The sequence below is a fragment of the Neopelma chrysocephalum genome, unplaced genomic scaffold, assembly GCF_003984885.1.
Source record: "Neopelma chrysocephalum unplaced genomic scaffold, ASM398488v2 Primary Assembly neopelma1_60, whole genome shotgun sequence".
Classification (NCBI taxonomy): domain Eukaryota; kingdom Metazoa; phylum Chordata; class Aves; order Passeriformes; family Pipridae; genus Neopelma; species Neopelma chrysocephalum.
In genome coordinates this window covers 17,362,476-17,380,691 of record NW_020897715.1, presented here as the reverse complement: position 1 = coordinate 17,380,691, position 18,216 = coordinate 17,362,476, and the positions used below count along the sequence as shown (strand labels likewise).

At 52.1% G+C, this 18,216-nt stretch overlaps 2 protein-coding genes across 3 annotated transcripts; both read right to left on the bottom strand.

Moving 5' to 3' along the window:
* Positions 1-1,665: 1,665 nt before the first annotated feature.
* Positions 1,666-11,314, bottom strand: ENO2 (enolase 2). The gene is made up of 12 exons (XM_027681478.1): positions 11,140-11,314; positions 8,100-8,191; positions 7,081-7,176; positions 6,731-6,789; positions 5,663-5,732; positions 5,354-5,487; positions 4,450-4,672; positions 3,800-3,997; positions 3,470-3,671; positions 3,151-3,259; positions 2,955-3,013; positions 1,666-2,615 (listed from the first exon to the last, which is right to left on the bottom strand). The coding sequence occupies exons 2-12, from the start codon at positions 8,182-8,184 to the stop codon at positions 2,546-2,548; spliced, it is 1,305 nt and encodes a 434-aa protein (XP_027537279.1). The 5' UTR covers positions 8,185-8,191; positions 11,140-11,314; the 3' UTR covers positions 1,666-2,545.
* Positions 11,315-11,472: 158 nt separating this feature from the next.
* Positions 11,473-17,828, bottom strand: LRRC23 (leucine rich repeat containing 23). Of its 2 annotated transcripts, none has more exons than XR_003533863.1 (7): positions 17,616-17,828; positions 17,432-17,544; positions 16,329-16,582; positions 16,111-16,241; positions 12,965-13,101; positions 12,157-12,321; positions 11,473-11,871 (listed from the first exon to the last, which is right to left on the bottom strand). XR_003533863.1 is itself a non-coding variant. In XM_027681377.1 (7 exons), the coding sequence occupies exons 1-7, from the start codon at positions 17,739-17,741 to the stop codon at positions 11,794-11,796; spliced, it is 1,065 nt and encodes a 354-aa protein (XP_027537178.1). In that variant the 5' UTR covers positions 17,742-17,828; the 3' UTR covers positions 11,473-11,793. The 2 variants fall into 2 exon arrangements, 1 of the variants encoding a protein (XP_027537178.1); XM_027681377.1 differs by having other exon boundaries at positions 12,157-12,382.
* Between the last annotated feature and the right edge of the window lie 388 nt (positions 17,829-18,216).

The following is an 18,216-nucleotide window of genomic DNA, read 5'->3' as shown; positions in this document are numbered from 1 at the left end:
AAAAAAAAAAAAAAAGTCATGGGAGGAGCTGGGGGAAAGGGAAGATGGTCTTGGGAATAAAAAATGAAAGAAAGTTTATTTCCAAAACACTGCCCTGCTTGCTAAGCAATAGCCATACTGTTCACAAAATCGCAGTGTCTAAAACAAAGGAGCAGTGAGGTGTACAATGGGAAAGGACAGCCCACTGCCTGTACCCAAAATACATGTTCCTTCAGGAAGACAGCGCTGTCGCGCACACAACTGCTTTTGCGGGAGACGCGATGGTGGGGAATAGCTGGGGTGGACCACAGGCTCTCGCTGGGCCCCGCGGGGTGCCGAGTGCCGCCCGAGGGGAGCGCGGAGGCGGGGGAAGATGGAGCGTTCCCTCCGCGACGCCCGGACTACAGCTCCCAGAGAGCATGGGAGAGAGACGGCCTGCAGCCGGGGCACAAGCTATTCTCTGCCACTGAGATGTGTGCTGTGTGCACTGGTGATGCCCTGGAAACCAATCCTGTCTCTACCCTCACATTCTCCCTCCCACCCTCTTTTCTGTTCTGGGCATGTGTGACATAGTCTTTGTCTTCCCTTCTTGGACTTACTCCCTATTCTGTGCTATTTAGTAAAGAATTGGCAGTGAAATGCCAGTGTTTTAAAGTTTTGTCTTTTGATTTTAAAGTCTGCATTCGGACACAGTCAAGGGGGATTAGGACTTGCTGAGCAACCTCAGTCTATACCCTTGTCCTTGCTCATCCTGAAAGACAAGACTTAAGCAAGGGTCTGGAAACTTTCTGTAGTGGGGCAGGAGGTTTGCCAGAACTGAGTGTGCCTAAGAACATAAGGGGGACACTGATGTGAACTGATAATGGTGGTTTTATCATTTATTCTACAGTCAGATTTCTCATAGTAGCACCACCAGCCTCCTGTCTTCCTTGGAGTCTATCCAGAATAAAGCTGCTTATTGAGCAACGCTGCAGTTTGCTGGCACTCAGTCTGCTGGGGGACTGGTTAGAGCACAGGCTACTTTCCCCACATACTGCCGAGTTGTCCCTGTGGAACCAGATGGAATTGAGAGAGACTGACATCCCACCTACCCCTCGAATCACTGCTCTGCAAGTCCCTCTGCAGGTAGGAGGAACAGCTTTTTCTCTCCCAAAGATTTGCAGTTCCAATTTACCATCACTTGAGTCCAGTGGACAGCTGGCTGGGGGCCCACCCTGAGATCTTTACGTTAGTGGAGGGCATGATTATTTCACAGAATATTCTGAGTTGGAAGGATCCACAAGGATCAATGAGTCCAATTCTTAAGTGAATGGCCCATATAGGGATCGAACCCACAACCTTGGTGTTATTAGCACCATGATCTAACCAGCTGAGCTAATCTGAATGTAAAATCCCTGCACAGCAGATCTTCATGCTACATGATTTGGTGGAGATGACAGGGGCAATTCCCACCATCCCACATCCCTTCCCCTTGGCATTTCCCAGCTGGTGGCCAACAGAGCAGTCTGGCTGTGGGACAAGGCTGTGAAAGAAGGTGAGGGTACCTGGGACTTTTCTTCATCTTGCCAGTCCTCTCTGCTTGTTTTGGTTACCTTTCTGTGTGAGCCTCTCCAGCTCTGATGACAAATTATCCCCATTTCCCAAACATTGGTGTCTAGAGAGAAACATCAGGTCAAGTCAGACAACTCAGGTGTGAAATACATTTTAATTGAGTTTAGGGATCTGTAGTTTGTCTGTTGCTCAGTTGAGCATGGGCCGTCCAGAAGGTGAAGCAGACATCATGGGCAGAAGAGAGGGTGAAGGAGTGCAAGAGGGAAGGGAACAGAGAGAAAAAGGTCACAAGAAGCAAATGAGAGCACGGGTTTGTTTACGGAATGTGTTTTAATACATCGCCCCGCAGTACTATGTGCTGACCCGGAGACAGCACACACACACGCACATGCACACCCGGTGTGGGACACCAGTGCACTTCAACACCAAGCTGCCGGCAAGCACAGCCCAACACAGCACAGCACTCGGGGTGGAGGCAAGGTACATTCGGGTCCCACCAGGGCTCGGTGCAGACACACGCCTGGGGCACAGGGACGCCGTAGGCCAGTACATGTACACACACCTACACACATGCACAACGAGAGCGAGCCACTGGCAATACTCGTCCAGACACAGCTACAGGTGCGACACGTGCCCAGACACACCAGCTGACACACAGATGTTCACTGCACATGCTTCGGCGTACGAGGAAAACACACCGGGCAGCATGCTCCCATAGTCTAACACGTCAACATAGTGGCTCAGACATGGCCCTGCACAAAAAACAAGACACACAATGCCTAGATCCAGAAATGCTTATGACCCCAAAGCAAGGGACAGGGTGTAGGCCTTCCTCTCATCCTTCACCTGGGTACATCTAGCCGGGGACACCTGAACCTGAGGGGCTTTGAGGTGAAAGGGAACCGGGTGACAGAGTGGGGAGAAAGAGCAAAAACAGGAGCAGTGGAGGAAAGGGGGGTTTAGAGTCTGTGAGGTGGGAAAGAGCAGCAGGGTGGCTGTGCCCTGGGGACAATGTTCAAAGAACACTTGGATTGCGAAAGTTGTGTCCGGCAAAGCGTGCTTCATCACCAAGCTCTTCCTCAATCCTGCAGGAGAGAGAGACAGCACATGTCAGGATTTTGTGGTGAGGGAGCATGGGAGGCACCAGGGTGCTGGTGGGGCAGTGCATCAACAGAAAGCTGACATGGGCTGGAGGAGCTCAGCTCCTGCCAGCTGCTGCACCTGGAGGGTTGTACCCTCACACCAAGGAGGAGGAAAGGAGTCCACTCCAGAGGACTCCCTGAGATCTCACTGTCATCTCTGTGCCTTGTCTTCATAACATTTCATCCACAAGCCCCATCTACCCTTGGGTTTTTAGCTTCTCCCACCCCAATCTGTCACTCCCCCATTCTTTCTGCTGTGTTCCCATCCCTGGAGCCCCTTACCTCATGAGCTGGTTGTATTTAGCCAGGCGTTCAGACCTGCAGGGAGCACCCGTCTTTATCTGTAAGGCATTCCCCAAAACAGACACTGTAAGACACTGTTATGACTTGTACCAGTTTCCCATGGCATGGCAGGGGATTCTGTCTTCACACCCTTTCGCTTTCCTTCAGGCCTGTGCATGGCCTGGGTTTCACCTACCTGCCCAGTGCACAGTCCTACAACCAGATCAGCGATGAAGGTGTCTTCAGTCTCCCCAGATCGGTGGCTCACCATCACACCCCAGCCATTCTCCTGGGCCAACTTGCAGCTGCAAGGAGCAACAAATGCAGTCAGTAGCTCCTACTCCTATAACCACCACCCACACAAGGTGTGATCCAGGCACCCTCTGCTCCCACTCTCAGCATCCTACACTCTGGTAGAGACAAAAGTCTATTCACCCAGTGGATAGTGTGACACCCTGCTGTGGTTCATCATCAATCCTTTTTACAGGACAACAAGGTCATGGGGCTGGACTTACGCTTGGATGGCCTCTGTGACGGATCCAATCTGGTTGACTTTCAGCAGGAGGCAGTTGCAGGCTTTCTCTTCAACAGCTCGCTCGATGCGCTTGGGGTTTGTCACTGTCAGGTCATCTCCCACTATCTGAATCCCCACATTGGCAGTGAACTTGGTCCAGGCCTCCCAGTCATCTTGGTCAAAGGGATCCTCAATGGAGACCACTGAAAGGACAACAGAAGAGACGTGAGTCAAAGCTGCCTCCCTTCTCACCCCAAAAACACAGAGGGTTTGCGCTGGTTAAGTGTGCAGCACCAGTGCTGATTTCCTACTCCCAAGAACAGCAGCTCACCTGGATAATCACGTACAAAGCTTTGGTAGAGGTCACCCAGCTCATCTCCAGAAATGTAGCGGCTTGGGTCATCTGGGGACTTGAAGTCCAGATCATATTTGCCATCACGGTAGAACTCGGAGGCTGCCACATCCATACCAATGACAATCTTGTCCGTGTAGCCTGCCTTGTCAATAGCTTCCTTGAGGAGCTCCAGAGCTGAAAGGAGGAGAGGTGCACTGAGGAGAGTCAGCTCATGCAGAGAAATCTGCCTTTTTTTGGGAATCTCCCCTCAGAGTGTTCCTAGAGGCACTTAGAGTCTAGTGGTGTGATGGGAGAAGTAGAAGGGAGCCCAGAGTGCAACAAAAACATGCCAAGGAGCTGTGGAGGCCATGTACAAGTGGACAAGAAGAAATTAAAATACAAGCTCAAAGACAAGTTTGGGGAAGGCCTTGTAAAAGTGTGCACATGCATGAAAGATTTGTATGTAGAGGCTGTAATAAATCAAGGCTCCCTCCAAGGAGAAGGAGGTTAGAAACCATTCCCTAACACAGGAGGTCAGTGCCACTGAGGCATCATCTTTGGAACCAGTCTTTGGGGAATGCTGTGAGCTGGGTATAGGAACCTGCAGCACTGCAGGTAAGGGTACCCCATCTCTGTATGGCTCTCACCTTCACTATTTTCCAGGATGTTGGGGGCAAAGCCTCCCTCATCACCCACATTGGTAGCATCTTTGCCATACTTCTCCTTGATGACGCTCTTGAGGTTGTGATAGACTTCAGCCCCGATACGCATGGCATCGCGGAAGCTTTCAGCTCCCACAGGCAGGATCATGAACTCCTGCATGGCCAGTTTGTTGCCTGCGTGGGAACCTCCATTGATCACGTTGAAAGCCTGGAAGAGTCCACAAGAGTAGCAGAGCTGAAGGAACCGGTTTTGATACCACTTAGAGGAGGCTCTCAGATGTATCACCACACCCATTCATACCACATCCCACTGGGTAACATAATACATCAGCTACAACACATCAGACCAGAGGCACATAAGCACAGGGTCTTCCTTCCAGTAGTGGCTCAAGGCACATGGTTGGAGAGGACTTTCCCACCGATTTCCCTCTCAGAGATCTCCCGAGCTATGTGTATTTACCTGTGTTTGATTATCTGCAATGTTTTGTCGATCTTTCTTCCAGGACCTTTCTCCTTGACCCCGAGAAAATTTTGGCACCCACTACACCCTTTGTGAATGAGTTTCACAAGGCAGCTTCCCCTGTCATGAAGACCCGTATGCCCATGTTTTGAACTGTGCCCCAGAGGGTTCTTGTACTATGAGTGAGATCCTCAGTCAACCCCTCACCACAACCTCTGCCATATCCTCCTCAGGCTCCTTTTTTCCAATTGAAACTTGACAGACCTTGAGCCTTGGTTTGCTTCCCTGACAAGTGTAGTGTACTCAGCTGATGTTCTAGCCCTATATCCCTTCCTTATCTACCTCCCAACACGTCCTTTGAAGTTTCTTTTGGAAACACCACTCTTTTGGAGCTTCTGAAGGTGGATGTCAAGGACAGAGGAGTCTTACTGGCACAGGAAGGATGAGGTCGGAGTTGCCGGCCAGGTCAGCAATGTGCCGGTACAGGGGGACATCCTTCTCTGCAGCTCCCGCCTTGCACACAGCCAGCGAAACTCCCAGGATAGCATTGGCGCCAAACTTGGCTGTGGGCAAAACCGAGGAGGAGTTAAGGCTTCTCAGGCAGCAACCTCTTGCCCAGCGGGTGCCCTTGGCAGCCCAGCCTTGGGCTCACCACAGCTCTGACAGTGCCCCCCGCTCCAGCCCTGCAGCCTCCCATGGTCTTTACTTCACAGGCCAAAAAAAAGAGGAATGAATTACATTTGTTCTCTGTGCCGTCCATCTCAAGCATCAGATTGTCTATCTTCTCTTGATCCACGACAGAGAGGCCCTGCAAGAAAGAAACAGCTCCTGAGAAGGAGAGGATTGGAAGAGCTGTTGGCTCTGGTGTGCAGGAAACAAGACGTTGATGGAGAAGCTGGGGGTACAGGGATCTTTTCAGCTTGTGAGGGAACATAAACACACAAAGCTCTGGAAACTGGTGCCTTGGTATATAGTCAGGTTAAGTAACCATGATGATGTTGCTGCAGTGCAGTGTAGATGTACCCACGCTGGAGAGGGGGACAGCTGCAGCCCAGGCAAGGCCACACATTGCTGGGGACACAGGACTCCCTCAAGGATTTACCAAGGCTTTCGGCAGCTTCCAGGGAGCTTTGTGGTGCTGTGACTACACAGAAGCTTGGCAGAACAACAGCACATGCTCAACCTCAAGCAAACAAATACAGACCGGATGGAGCCATCCCCGGGAGTGAGGTGGAGAGCAAGATTAGACCCAACACAGGAGGCCCTCCACCAGACCGGGTATTTTTCATGAGTGGAGAGAGCTGGGCTCTCAGCCAGACCCTGCCACAGGCTACATGGTGTGTAGTATGTGGCTTCAGCTCAGGTCTCCTCCGAGCAGGCTCCAGGTCTTCAGGTGTAAACAAGCTGTAGATGTGATACCACTGCTCCGTAAGGCTGTGCCAGAACTTGCACAGTACAGCCATTGCTCATCACCATCACGAGGCCACAGACATGTGGATGAGATTCAGTGCTTGAGGAGGAGCACGGCTAGAAGAGGGAGTTAGCTCTACAGGGAGCACTGAGGGGACTAGTTAGGCTGTACAGATGCTGCGGTGGACCAGGTAGCGTTAAATCCTTTCCTCCCAGAGAAAAGATTGCTGTGGACACATACAGGCATGGAGGGCAGGAGGGGTGTGCCCACGGTTCACAGAGAGCATCACTATGTCTGTTAACCCAGTGAAATGAAGAGAGGCAGAGACAGAGATCGGGGGACGGAGACGGACCAGAGTAAGCGTTGGATAAGGGAGAACAAAGAGAAATCCTTACAGAGCCCACGAGAGCTGGGGCGACAGTGCTGTTGATATGATCCACGGCCTGCAGGACCCCTAAAGAAGGGAAGAGACAGAGAAAGAAAGAGAGAGAGAGAGAGAGAGAGGGTGAGGCAAAGAGGAGAGTGGAAAGAGGGAGGGAGAGGACCAATAGAGAGACTGAGAGAGGGAGACAGCAAGGGAAGATCGAGGCCTGATCTTTCACTTTATGCTAGGTCTGTGCCTTTGTGGTCTCTCTGAGGGCAGTGGGACACATCCGCATCACACCAGTGGATGAGCAGGACCCTCCTGCAGAGCCCCACGCACAGGCAGCCCCAAGGACAGTGTGTGCAGCAGGCATCTCCCCACCTTTTCCAAGGAAACGTGACTTGTCATTGTCTCTCAGCTCCAGCGCTTCGTAGATACCAGTGGATGCGCCGCTGGGGACTGCTGCTCGAAACATGCCTGGGAAACAGCAAAACAGGAGCATGAGACGAACAGAGGGTGAAGAGGAAAAACCCTCATGCACCTGCTTCTGCTCTGCTTTCATGGGAAAGAAGGTAGCAACTGCTTGTGAAAATGGATGGCCCTGCTGGCTGGCTGCTCCTGGCTGTTCTTCTCAGAGGTGGAACACCTCAGTGGCAGAAATAAATGCACCCAGGGCTTCCAGACTGAGGAACCTGGATCTCAGGCACCCAGAGGTCCACATTGATCCCAGAACTGCAGATGATGAGTGGAAGTCTGGTTCCTCAGCCTTCCTCCTGATTCCAGAGGCAGCCTGAACCACAGCCACCAGCAACTTCTCCCCCTCACACTGGGATTGGGTTTCTGCCTCACTAGAGAAGGAAGAGAATGGTTTGTTGCCTGCTCCTCACCCATCAGTTCACACAATTTTGGGCCCAGCATCGATGCAGGTCTTCCAGTTCTGACAGACATGCCTGCACAGAGATGTGAGGATCAAATACCTTTACCCCTGCCATGAGCATGGCTATGGATGTGTTACCAAACTCATACTGTGTCCCAAGACTAAAAGCATAGCTGCAGCAGGGCATCACAGGGATGTGACAAGAAGGTGCATATATTTATGTTAACAGAACCTTCCGTCCCTACTACCAGCAGGTGCATGGCTCAAGTCACATACACAGCAGTCAAATCCCATCTGTCTTGTCATGATTTGCCCAGCACAAGTGCAGAGTTGCTGAGCACAAGCACAAGCAAAGACACAAGCAGAGTTTTGGTCTTTGCCTCTTCCCCTGGCTTGTTGTCTGCTGGGGGTTTGCTGGTGAAGACCCTCCATGCTCTCAGCAGAGCATGCCAGGCTACTGCACAGTGGCAGCTCTGCAAGGGTGGGCAGGGCTTTCCCTCCATCTCTTATCCTCCCCACATACCTTTGTGTGTGTACAAGTCCACCTCAACGGTGGGATTCCCACGGGAGTCCAGGATCTCCCGGGCATGGATCCTCTCGACTGCCATAGTGAGTCTGTGGAGAGGAGACAACAGGACACGTTCAACCCTGAGAGGCCCCAGGATGTGGTGCTCACCCTTCTGTGTCTAGACATTGACAGAGAGAAGGGAGCTGAAGGAAACGTGATCTTGTGAGTTGGGGCTAAAACTACTGGCCCCAGAAAATGTAGAAATTCACCCAGACTGTGGGAATCTACCCATAATCTGTTTTGCCCAGGAACAGGGTATCTATTTGAATTTACTCTGTGTCTTTGCTGCAGATGACAAACTGGGAGTACTCTCTCCCTCTCTCCCTGCGTCACGGCAGAGCGCCTGATACGAGCCCGGCTGGCAGGGTTGGGGAGGGTGCCACAGCATCCACGGACAGCAGAGAGGGAGGGATCAGCTGGCGCAGCGGGGAGGTGCCCCTGGCTCTGGCGTCAAGGACAGGGTACTAGCTCCTGGCATCTCCTGTCCCCTTGCCGCGAGGTGAGGACAGTGCTTTCCAGGGCCAGGCAGCAAGTGGCTGCTGTGTCCCTGTGCAGTGAGCCAGCCAAGAGCGATGGGCAGGGCAGGGGGGCAGCCAACCTGTGGGGACCCTCGGGTCCGTGGCGGGGGAGCTGCCCCAGTCTGGCTCTCACAGACTCCCATCCACGTTGCCCCTGCTGAGCACCCGGCTCAGCCTTCCTGTCTCCTCCGTGAGCCGCCAGGTCAGGCTGTGCTGAGGCGACGGGAGCATGGAGGCCAGCAGCCTGAGGAGACATCCTGCTGAAGGCCACGGTGCCTCAGACGTGGTAGAGAGAGCTCTGAAGGAGAAGACACCTGGCCCAGATGCCAAACCTTCACTCTGTTCCTGAGACAGTGAAGTGGATGAGACTGGGAGGTATCTGTTGGATGAGGAAGGGGAGGAAGCATGGCGTTTTGGGGCATCTGGTTAAATCTGAAGTAGAAAACAAGCTGGTGGGTGATGATGGCTGTTTGAAAGAGCTTCTCTTGCTGCAGTTTGCTCCCTGGGGGGTCCAAACCATCTCATTACCACTATTCCACCTTCTCATTCTCCTGGCTGTGGGGCTGTGCAGTGCCAGGGTGCTGCAGCAAGGTGTGTGTTCCCCCACGCCCCCAGCCCTCTCAGGTTTTCCTCCCCCGGCTCCCACAGATGATTCAGAGAACCCCGAGCATGGCTAGCAGAGGCCGGAGTAACCACGGGGCCCCAGCCAGGACCTCCCCGTGGTGTGTGTGAGCAGGGGCACAGCCAGAACAGGGGCTCAGCGCAGGGTGGGGTGGGATAAGCTGGAAATAGCACATCACAGCACTAGGGGGAGCTAAGAAGCAGGCTGGGGGAGGCCAGAGTCAGCGCTCGACCCCACTGCCCCGGGTGGGTGGAAATCACAGGGGTGTGAGGAAATCGTGCTGCTGCTCTGAAGTTTCAGCCAGAGCTTCCCGTATTTGGGAGTTTCAGTTAGCGACTCCAGGGTTCTCTGGAGCCTGCACATGGCCCTCCACCATGTCCATCTGGGCTGGGATCCCCCATCAGACGCTTTGGCAGTGCTCCTCACGCCATCTGGCACACGCCACAGGAACTTCCTCCAGAGCCGTGCCCGTGCAGCTGCGAGCTTCCTTTGCAGCAGTGTCCTGGCCATGCCTCAACAGCCTCCACGGGGTAGACAGGGACAGTACCCCAATTAAAGTGAGCTTTGACAGCGAGCCCCGTGCCCGATGCAGTGCCTTTCTGCTTATGTGGTCACGTTGTCCGTGGTCACATCCCTCTGGCCACATCCACCTGCTCCTGTTGGAGCTAGCTCCGAGGAAGCCAAACGACAAGCCAAATCCAGCCTTGCTTGCCCCACCCCATCACTCACATGATCTCTTTCCCTCTAGTCCTTTAAACCCTTTACTCCACTTGTGTTGCTGCCCCGTGTCCCCCTGAGCTTGCCCTCTTTTGAACAGTGCAAAGAACCACCCTGAAATCCCTGGCATCAGCTGCACTGTCCAGAAAGGAGGTCAGAGGCGGATAAGCCAGGATAAGGGATTGGGATGGAGCCCATAGCTGGGAGGCCATAGACCACAACCAGGGGGAGAGAGGAGCCAGGCTGGATGCTGCGCATCCCCCCGTGGACAGGGGCTGGGCAGCACACCCCGGGAGGCTGGTCCTGCTGCAGTGCCTTCCCGTGGGCACCGCTCCGTGGCACTGCCTGTCACCAGGGCAGCGTCTCGCTGTAGCTGGTGCTGGCAGCAATTCCCCCTCCCCACCAGGCGGGCCAGCACGGTGAAGACCTTCGTCCCAAGCCACCGCCACCAGTCCCGTGTGCTGCTGCGATTCTCCTGGGCTGGGCACTGCTCCCAGGAAGCCCGCACTGCTGCAGTGTCGTGGCTGATGCAGCTATTGCTTGCTTGACTGTCACCTCCTCTCCCTGCTGCCCCCCTCCCCTGCGTGGTGTGGGGCTGTGCAAATAGGAAAACACCCCCTCTCCTCCCTCCCTCTCCCGGAGCGCCCGTGGTTATGTCAACGCATCGGGAGACGGGGGTGGTTGGTCTGCCCTGAGGCTGGATCCTTTTCCCAGCAGTGCCCAGACTGAGCTTTGCGTCCTCCCCACTATCACCCCCTCCCCCAGGGAAAGCTCCATCCCGCAGCACCTCCCGACAATGCCCTTGGGAGCACCCCCTATCCTCGTTGGTTGCCCCCCTCTTGCAATTCCCTAGGTTCACATCTGAAATTATGATTGCCTGGAGGGGTGGGTAAGGGGGGGCTAGGGAAGGAGGGAGTACCTGGAATTAAAATATGAAAGAAAAGTGAGAAGGTTGTGGATGAGGAGAGATAGGTGGGAGGAGCAGGGAGAGGAAGTGAGGGGAGTTTAGTTGTTAATGCTGCTCACCGTGGTCCTTCTCCGCAGGGACCCCAAAGTGCGTGTGGGGTTTGGAGGGCACAAGGTGGGGAGCAGAAACATGCATGTGGTGAGGGGGTGCTGGCCGTGGGGAGACACTTACCTTCCTAGGGCAGGGGTGAACGAGAGATTGAGAGAGTGCTGGTTGAAAGGAGAGAGGATGAAGCTGAGGAGGGATGCAGGACCTCAAGGGGAGATGATGTGTCCTCTAAGCCAACGGCGGCAGCAGCAGCAGGATGGAGACGCCCCTGATAGGGCCGGGACAGCAGCATGTGACCCAGAGCTGCGATGAGTCAGGATTTAGCAAAGCTTTGCAAACAGCACGTAGGGGATGGAGAGGGAGAGAAAGGCAGGCAGCAAGAGATAGACGTAGACAGACTAGGGTGAGAGAGCCAGGGAATAGGAGTGGGTGTGCAGGATAAACAATCCCAGTCACTCCAGGCTCATTAATTATTTTTATTCAAATCAGAAAATCTTGCAGGATTTTTGGGAGCCATACATCGAACCACAGAACCTATAACTCTCCCATTTTCCCTCTTGGGCCTACCAAGAATAGAACATATCAGTGCAGCGACTGCAAAAACACTGCAGTGCCTCAGGGCAGCTTCCAGGACCAGGGTGGGGAGCCCTCCTCTTTTGTCCAGAGGTAAAATGAGGTGAAGCTGGTACCTACAGCTCTTGCGTTCCCACCCGCACATGCAGGGAAAGGCATCTCCACATCCTGACAGTCTCTGGGAACAGGTGTTAAAAACAGAGGTCACTCAGTCACACCATCCTCTTGCGATTCTTCCATTTCCTGAAGAGACGCATCGTCCTTGAGAGATCCTTCCATTTCCTGAAGAAGGGAAGAGGGAGAAGTTAATGACTCCATGTCCAACTTCCTTTCCTCTTTCATCACCCTCTTTGGCTAGTGGGGTTGGGAATGACAGCGGGGCTGCATGCTACCATCAGAACCAGGTTGCAAAACCCAGTCTCTTTTTCAGACTCTTCTGCACTTGGAACTGATGCCCCTCACCCTTCTCCTCATATAATCCGGAGGGAGGTGAGGCTTCATCAGCACGTTTGATCCTTTTTCTTTCTCTTTACTTCCTTCTTCTTCCCCCCACCATGTTGTTCTCACCTTTTCTTTTTCTTCCTGCCTTGTCTGACGAATTTTCATCGCCTCTTCCCGCTCATCTTGCTCAACTACTTCCTTGTCAAGGCGTTGCAGGTGTGGCAGTAGGGCAAGGACCTCCAGCCGGTAATTGGGTTCATCAGCACATGGATTGTCCAACAGCACCAGTGCCTGCAGCATGGGAAGAACCTGCAGTTTTTCCACTTCCTGAAAGCTACTGATCCCATTGTTCCTGAAGGAAGCACAAGAGAGCAGGGGAAAGAGACCCGTGCAAGGAGTGAGATCCCTTTGGAACAGTAAGTGGACAAGATAGACAAAGCAAAGCTTAGCATGATGGACCACAGACCTTAGACCACAGATCTGTCACCTAAGATCCAGATCTGCCTGCAACTCCCCAGACTGAGGGACAAACAGGACATGTTCTCTGGATTTCTCTGTGCTCAGACAGTCCATTGAATCACGTGATATCTCCATCACCCTTTATGGCAAATGCCGAGAACTAAAGGGCACTTGCAGACAGGACATAGAGAACATGCTTTGAGGGATCCAATGGAGTTATGGCAAGGAATAAAAATCACGAGGTGGAGTATGAGAGTGACTGGAGAAGCAGATATTTTCTGAGAAGCCCAGGAGAGGTCCTGACTGTTACACACCTTAACAACTGAGTGCTGAATGTCAATTAAGAACAGTAAATATCAACCCATCCCTACTAGGTCTTCAATTTCCAAAGAAACCAGAAAATCCTAAAGATCTAAACGGGAGTACAGTCTGATGAAAGGATCTCTGGTCCTAACACAGAGCAGGGAAGACCCACCGTAGATTGATATACTGCAGGCACTTCATGCTACTGAAGAATCCATCCAGGGTCTCCAGCTTGTTGTCACGCAGGTGCAGAGTCTCCAGCTGCTCAAGCCCCTCGAGGCCTTCAAGGCTGCGGATGTTGGTCTGGGCCTGAGCACCAGGGAGACAGGAAGAGAGAAGGGAAAAGGGGACACACAGCAGTTATTTCTGGCCTTTAAAGCTCTTTCTACCCTTCAGACTTTCTACCACTCATAACACAGCCTTCTCTGAAGCTATATCAGGTTGTTCAGGGTCTTGGCCAAGTGGTCATTCGTCTAAGCACTCAGATTCAAGGACCAAAAGTTTGCTGAAAAAGTGTTTCCTGGAGCATCACTTGGTGTCTGAGACAAAACCACCCCAGGTGAATATTCCATTGCCAGCACAGCACCCCTTTCCATGGCAGTGCCAAATATGGGCCTCAGAGAGCAACAGTGTGGAGGGGAAAGCTCAGACCTGAGCCTAAAATGAGTGTATTTAAAGGATAAGTAACCAGCCCCTCTCAGTCACATAGTCCACGTAGTCTAGGCATCTTCCAGTCCCCCAGTGGGAGAAATCTACTACCAAGAAGTCTCTTCTACTCCTCTGGTAGCAGAAGCAGGCTGTGTGCTCCTGAGAGAGGAGGGGGGTGGAGGTTGCTGGTTGGTTTAATTTTAAGATTTTTCAGGTAAAATTGTTGTTATTCATCATAGGTGCACCTTCTTGAAACAAATCTGAAAATCTTAAATCAGGAAGTTTAAAATTCCCCATCACTGAATTTCGTTCTCTTTACTGTGATGTGGGTTAACGAAGTGGGAAAATACAAAGGTCTGAATATCAGGAATAGTTTCTCAGCAAGATGTCGGCTAGAAAAGGCCACTAGAGGTCTCCTGCCCAAGCGCGGGCTCCCCGCAGTGAGAGCACCAACGATCTGTCAGGCTGCTCACCGCCTTGTGCGGCCCAGTTTGGAGCATCCCTCGTAACTGCCACCTCTCCGCCACGTTCTCAGCTTGGAGCTGAGCACGGCTTCACTTGCTAATGTGGCTCGGCGCCGCAGTCTCTAAGTCTCTAAGGACACAGACACCTGAACGGGAAATCGGGAGAGAGGTGCTGTTGTGCTTTCTGTTCCTCATAGGTACCCAGGCAGTGATGTAGACAATACCTGAGGCTAATAAAGGGACACAGGCTGAACTGGGGGGATAGGAGAACACTTTAGGGCTGGATCGCTCAGGAAAAGGACATTTTGTAGAAAAGGAGCATTTTAATGGAAACTGGACAAGGGAGAGTCTGGACCAGCTGGCCAAGTAAAAAGAGCAACACATGGACAAAAAGAGGAAAGTTGGATATTTAGTGAAGGTCACATGAGCAGATTTAACAGTCAGGGAGGATTAGGACATTGTATCTCAGAGGAAATTAGAAGCTGGGGTGAGTGGGGAGCTCACAGACCACTGGTTTGTAAAAGGAATAGTAACCTCCCATCACTCTCACTTTCTTCATGACTTCAGTGTGAATAGTTTTAACAGCTCTGGCCTTGCAAGCACTAGCAGGACAATGCAGAATGGACATTTTTCAGGGTTGTTTTATTCTTTTTTCCCCTAAATCAAATTACATTCCGTTTGACACATCATCACCTTACCTTACATTCCAGTTCTTCACATGGACGAGATGTCACCGTTTTGTATGGAAAGCTACCATAGTCTGTTGCCCATGATTCCCTCTCCACTTCCTGCACACTTCACCTTCCTCTAGTCCGCCTTTGCCACCGCTGCTGCACCATGACCAGGAGCTAACACAGTCCTACTTTGACCCTCAAGCTGCTGCAAGTGCCACATGGTACACAGCCAGCTTATAGTCTTCATGTTAGTACCTAAAACTTTTTACATACTAAATTTCATCTCTAGCTATGTCATACATTAACCAAATGTGGTTCAGTTTGTTTAAACTGAACCCTTTGTCTTGAACCCTGTCTTTGAGGCATCAGCTGCACCTACCCAAGGCTGAAGTAACACCAAAATCTTTATAGAGAAAGCAAAGCATTGCTGAGAGAGATTTCCCTGCAAAAGGATGTAATAAGCATGTGGACATGGGAGACAAATTCAATCCCCAAAGATTCTTGACAGTCAGTTGTTCTAGTTTTAATAGAACAATGCAGTTTTCCCGCTTCGTTTGGGCAGCTCAGAAACCCCTCAGTCATACCAGGAACCTTGTTTAAATACAGATGCTGTGTTTGCTTCCCTCCAGTAACTCACTGAAGTGTCTGGTTATGCTTTGAAATGCTGTATTGTATCTAGTGACTTATCCACTTCACCCATTCTTTGAGAACCTCTAGTTCTAAAATCCCAGTTTTCCACTAGAAAATTGCAGGCAATCTCAGCAAGCAATATCCTCAGTGTTTTCTGCCAGGAAGACTTGATGAAAAGAAACCACATAGGTTTTCAAAGCCTTTATAATATTTAATTGCTTTTTAAGAAGTAGTGACTCAGGTTATCTATCTAGTCTTTGCAAGCTGTAGCACCGTGTGATGCATGGCCATACGTACATACATAAGCCATACACAAACATACACACAGGCCATGCTTACTCTCTTCACTTCCTTCTCTAGTAGTAAATGTTCTCTGAAGCAATTGTTTATGATATTAGGAAATTACTTCTCCTACCTAAGTTTTACTGTGATGTTCAATCAGTTTTCTTTTTTGGCAGCTGAAGGTCTGAACCATATAGTTTAAACTAGTATTTGATTAGGTCCATCGGAAAGGAGAAAGAGGCACCTCCCAGTGTCACCCAGAGCAAACCTGTTGCTTTGCCCAGTGATCTCTGGTAGTCCCAGGACACTTGGAATAAGAGCTTGCCTAACACTGCCTGAAAGGAAAACTGCTCTCCTGCAGGAGGTCATGGGGGAAGAACTTGACACATTGAATGTTGCCAACTCCTCTGCAGTTTGTGGTTAGTGGCTACTCCCTTTGCGCTATCTGGGCCCACAGCGAACATGGAGCTACTCCAAAGAAGTGATTTGGTCTCTCTAGTTCTCTGAAATCTGTTGCTCCCTCAGCCTGAAAAGATTGAACTCCCTACCTCCCACTGGCTGGAGGTGCCAGGCTCTGCAGCGAAGCTCTGTCCCACTCCCCAAGCTGGTTGATCCCTTACCAGATAGAGTTTCTTGAGCTTGGGAAGACTGAGCCCTGCTGTGGTCTTTAGTTTGTTTCCTCGCAGCTCCAGGACTTCCAGGCTGAACAACTGGTCCTTACTCAGGCCCAGCATTGTCTGGATTTTATTTTCTGAGTGCCAGAGGAAGAAGAAACAACAAGAGAGTTAATCCCACCCAAAGTGTCCCCACAAGAGTGAAGAGAGGTGGTCTGTATCACCTTTCAGGCTGAGGGTGGCTAAGCGGGGATGAGTAATGCCTTCCATATCCTTGATGCGGTTGCGATCAAAGCTGATGACCTGGAGATAGGACAGCTCCTGCATGCAGGCACTGGTGAGCAGGTTCCCATCCACCTTCAGCCAAAGCAGCTCTGTTAGACTGCTCAGTGGAGACAAATCTTGCAGCTTGTTCTCTGACAAATCCACATACCGCAGGTGAATGAAGCTTTTGAGCAGGCTGATGTCTGTCAAGTTCCTGAGGGAGGGAGAATGTGAATAAAGCATCCCTCATATTTCCCCACCACCAACTTCTGGTTTGCTCCTTGCGACTACTGGAGGGAGGGCAACCTCCTCTTGCACTTGCCTGCTATCCTAGAAAGCCTTGCTGGAGAAAGGAAGAAAAAGGCAGGTGATAGGGACAGGCCAAACAGTCTGTAAACAAGGACAAATGGTAAGATCTGACCTCCTTTCCTGGCAGAGGGAGTACTTATTCCCATTGAAATGTATCTGTCAGGAGAGGGCAGAACCAGAGCAGAAAAGAGGGTAAGTTTTGGGGAGGGGTCTGTTAGACAGCAACTGTCTGTAAGGACTTTCCTAGTGGGAAAAATGGTGGTTGAGATATGTATGAGGCTGCTGAAAGAAACAGTCTTACTGAGGCCTCTTAGGTCCAGGGTAATGTGGGTGTGCTGATCCAGAGACCACTGTGGCACTGTACTTACAACTGCATTGTAAGTAATAAAATGCTAACATTAAATGTTAGCAGTTAATGGGACAGATGTTAGGGGATTTTCTCAAAGTGCCTGTAGGGAGGTCACCCGGTTCAGGCTCCCCTAGGAGACCACAGTCCAGAGCGACAGGCAGGCTCCCCTCAATCCTTAGAGACACTGATGTCCCACTAGTGCGTCTGGCTGTGGTGGAGGTTGTGCCCACCTCAGGGCTGAGGATGGACAGGCTGTGCTAAGGCACAGACTCGAAGTCAGGCGGCTGGAGAGCAGTGCCTGGAAACACTGCTGCCCCGCATGGCCCGTCACCAGTTTATGGCACAGCTGCTCCATGGCTGGGGGTGGCCGTGGAGCTTCTGCCGGGGCAGGTGCTGCACACTCACTTTCCTTTGGCTTCAAACTTCACGTAGGTGTGGGCCAGCCCGTTGCCCGTCTTACTGAGGAGAGACAGGCCCTCCTTCAGGACTTCCTCCGTCAGAGGACAGGGAGCCGGCACCTGGGAGGAGAGAGCACAACACCAGCGCTGGCCTACGCACAGCCAGGCGGTGCTGAGGGCCCCCCCCTCACCTCTTCCTCCTTCTCCTCTTCCTCCCCCTCCTCCTTCTCTTTCTCCTGCTCGTCGTCCTCCTTCTCCCCCTCTTCCTCCTCCTTCTCAGGGCTGTGCTCGTCCCCCTCCTGCTCGTCGTCCTCCATCCTCCCAGGACAGAACCCTGTCCCCTCTTCCCGCGGAGGCTGCTCCCAGAGGCCCGGCGGCGCGGGCCGCGGCTCCCGCTGCCATGGGAACCGGGGGTGGGCACGGCTTCCCGGGAGCGGCGCGGAGCCGCCGCCGGGGTGGGCTCGCGGCTTCCCGGGGCACGGTGTTCTTTGGGTAGTCACTGCCACATGGAAAGCTCAGAGCGTGTCCCGCCGTCATCAGAAGCACTTTGCTAATCCCACTCCGCCTTCCCAGGTGTGTGGGAACAATCTGCAATTGTTGGCGTATCCAGAGAACTGAAGGATTATTTTGGTGGGAAGGGACCGCTGGAGGCCATCCTGCGTGCACCCCAGCTCAAAAAATGGAGCCAGCTTCACAGTCAGGCTGGGCTGCAGAGGGTGATGGTCACTCAGGCAGTGAATGTCCTGAGGAAAGACATTCCCTCCAGTAAATGTTTAATTAACATGTTGAGTA

Coding starts and splice junctions, on each gene's coding strand:
- LRRC23 (XM_027681377.1), bottom strand. CDS start 17,741: ATGGAGGACGACGAGCAGGAGGGGGACGAGCACAGCCCTGAGAAGGAG. Junction 17,545..17,615: donor AAGAGGAGAAGGAGGAAGAG/GTGAGGGGGGGG, acceptor CTCTCCTCCCAG/GTGCCGGCTCCCTGTCCTCT. Junction 16,583..17,431: donor AAGTTTGAAGCCAAAGGAAA/GTGAGTGTGCAG, acceptor TCCCTCCCTCAG/GAACTTGACAGACATCAGCC.
- ENO2 (XM_027681478.1), bottom strand. CDS start 8,184: ATGGCAGTCGAGAGGATCCATGCCCGGGAGATCCTGGACTCCCGTGGG. Junction 5,488..5,662: donor GGACGGCACAGAGAACAAAT/GTAATTCATTCC, acceptor TTTTGCCCACAG/CCAAGTTTGGCGCCAATGCT. Junction 3,260..3,469: donor GTCACAGAGGCCATCCAAGC/GTAAGTCCAGCC, acceptor TGCTCCTTGCAG/CTGCAAGTTGGCCCAGGAGA.